General features: G+C 57.7%; 1 protein-coding gene across 2 annotated transcripts in view; it reads right to left on the bottom strand.

Moving 5' to 3' along the window:
• OSR2 (odd-skipped related transciption factor 2) overlaps positions 1-468 on the bottom strand; it is a 6,716-nt gene extending 6,248 nt beyond the window's left edge. The window contains exon 1 of one of the 2 annotated variants that reach the window (XM_041470848.1): positions 160-468. In XM_041470848.1, coding sequence (XP_041326782.1) covers positions 160-223 — 64 coding nt within the window. In that variant the 5' untranslated portion in view covers positions 224-468. The remainder of the gene's footprint in view (positions 1-159) is intronic. The other variant, XM_041470849.1, reaches the window with a different exon arrangement.
• Between the last annotated feature and the right edge of the window lie 1,661 nt (positions 469-2,129).

Genomic DNA, 2,129 nt, shown 5'->3' with positions numbered 1-2,129 from the left:
GCCCCGACGGGACGGGACGGGACCGCCCCCGGCCGCGGCCCCGGCCCCGGCCCGCCCCGCCGCGCCGGCCCCACTGTTTACTTGTGTTTGGGTAGCAACTGGGCTTTAAAGTGGCAGGACGCCCCCCGCTCCCCCCGCGTCACCTAAGGTGACTTTTACCTCCGAGAACAGCTCGACGCCCCCGTCCCACTGCCATCCGCGGGTATTTGCGCGCTCCTTGCATCTCGGCTGCCCGTCGTGCCCCAGCTGGAGTGACATAGGTGGCCCGACTGGCTTAAATATCTAAAATAACACCCCCAAACCTAGACCGTGGGGTTTTGTGGGCGCCTATGTCGCCAAGAGTGGGTGCAGATAGTGCTCAAGTCCCATATGGGTTTGTGGCCGTCATGTCGGGTCGCCCTATGGACCGTCAGCGTTTCGGCGCTGCCCTTCCACTGCGACTGAGTCGCCTAAGGGCAGATTCGGAAAGAGAAGCTCCGCGGAGGCATCCCCATGCTCAGTGACTAAGCACACAGTCCCTACCTGGAACAGACACATAGTTTCGAAAGCAGTTTCGATTTATTACAGGGGAATTTACTGCTAAATGGGGCCTCCCTAACCCTCTTCAAATTCACGTTCATCGATTGTTGTAATGCGGCAGGTTGCATATGTCGGCTTTGGGTTACATTTTTATCTGTAATATTATCTTGTTATGTGGGTTATTTCAATCACATATATGGGGAATTAATCGTATAATCTGGACAGGAAACTGGAACTAGAATTGGAAAAGTACAAAAAGATGTCGGGGAAAATGGCACTTAAAGGACAACTTTGAAAAATTTTCAAAGGTAAGGTCTATGCAGGTTAATTCAAGCCCGAGGTAGGGAAGAGGGCATAAATTACGGCTGCATGGGGATTTTTTTTTCTCCTTTTAGTGTCCAGTAAGAAAAAAACTAATGAAAGAGGGGAATAAGAGTCGGCAGAGGAAGTTTTGGCAGTGTCCCCTCATAGGGCAGCGCAGCCGAGATTGGCGCACGTTGCAGCCCACGGCTGCCGCCGGCCGCCGGGGCTATTTTTCGTTTATTTTCACAAATCCATGCTTCGAAAATGCTGTTTTAAGTCCCAAACAGCCTAAATAAATGGCATTTATTTTCCCAGCCAGTGAGGATACGGAAGTTCACAATTCGCGGAGAAGGAGTGATTTCCTCGGTGCGGGTATGAGGTGGGTGCGGGCCGCCTCGGGGAGCCTGCACAGGGCAAGGGCTCGTCGGCCGCCGCTGGGCTGGGGGACTCGGGCAGGACGCGGGGGCAGGACCCGCATCCCCTCGTTTTGCTTTCTCGAAAGAGGCCGGTTGCTTCAAGAACGAAGTTAAAAGGGGTCTTTAGAGTCGCAATTTCTTCCCCGCACTGCTGGCTTCTGGATACCAATAACAACACCCCCGGACTCAAGGATAAAAGTGAAATTGTTTCGGGAGAACGATCATTTCTTGCCCTTTACAGCAAGTAGAAATAAGCCGCACTTGTGCAGAAGAAAAAAAAAATTATTTAACAACCAGCCCAAAATCAAAACCAGAATCTAAAAAAATTCCCTAAACAACAACGACCTCCTCAAATCACAAGCCGACCAGGCAACGAAAAAGCCTCAAAGCGGAGGGAACTCGGGAGGGAGACGGTGCGGTGCGACGTCACTGCCCGGGTCGTTCGCTCCCCGGCCGCTCATGGTACCTTTTTGGCTACGCTGCGCTCTCCCACCACTGGCAGTGCGGCGGTCACCGCGCACGTCTGCGCTGGCCGGGAGCACCCGGTGACCTCGCCCGGCCCGGCCGGCAGGTGCGCGGCAAGAGCCGGCCGCGAGGCCCACCGTAATGCCGCGTCAGCTCCGCACTAGGCGGAGCCCGGGGTCGCTCGGACTCCGGGGGGCTTCACGGCAGTGGCACCCGTCGAGCGGCGGTGACACTAGCCAGGGCACGGGCCGCCGGGTCCCGCAGGAGCCCAGCACTCCCATGTCACCTTTCCGCGTCCACCTGGGGCGAGCGCCTTCCGCACCCAGGGCACTTCCCCCCTCGGCGGGGCGGCCGCTCCGTGGTGCCGGGCCGGGCCGGGCCGGGCACGGCGGGCGGAGCGCCCGGGGCCGCGCTGTGCCCGGCGGC

The sequence above is a fragment of the Pyrgilauda ruficollis genome, unplaced genomic scaffold, assembly GCF_017590135.1.
Source record: "Pyrgilauda ruficollis isolate IOZ18807 unplaced genomic scaffold, ASM1759013v1 scaffold25, whole genome shotgun sequence".
Classification (NCBI taxonomy): domain Eukaryota; kingdom Metazoa; phylum Chordata; class Aves; order Passeriformes; family Passeridae; genus Pyrgilauda; species Pyrgilauda ruficollis.
The sequence above is the reverse complement of the archived record's forward strand: the minus strand, read 5'-3'. Positions and strand labels throughout refer to the sequence as shown.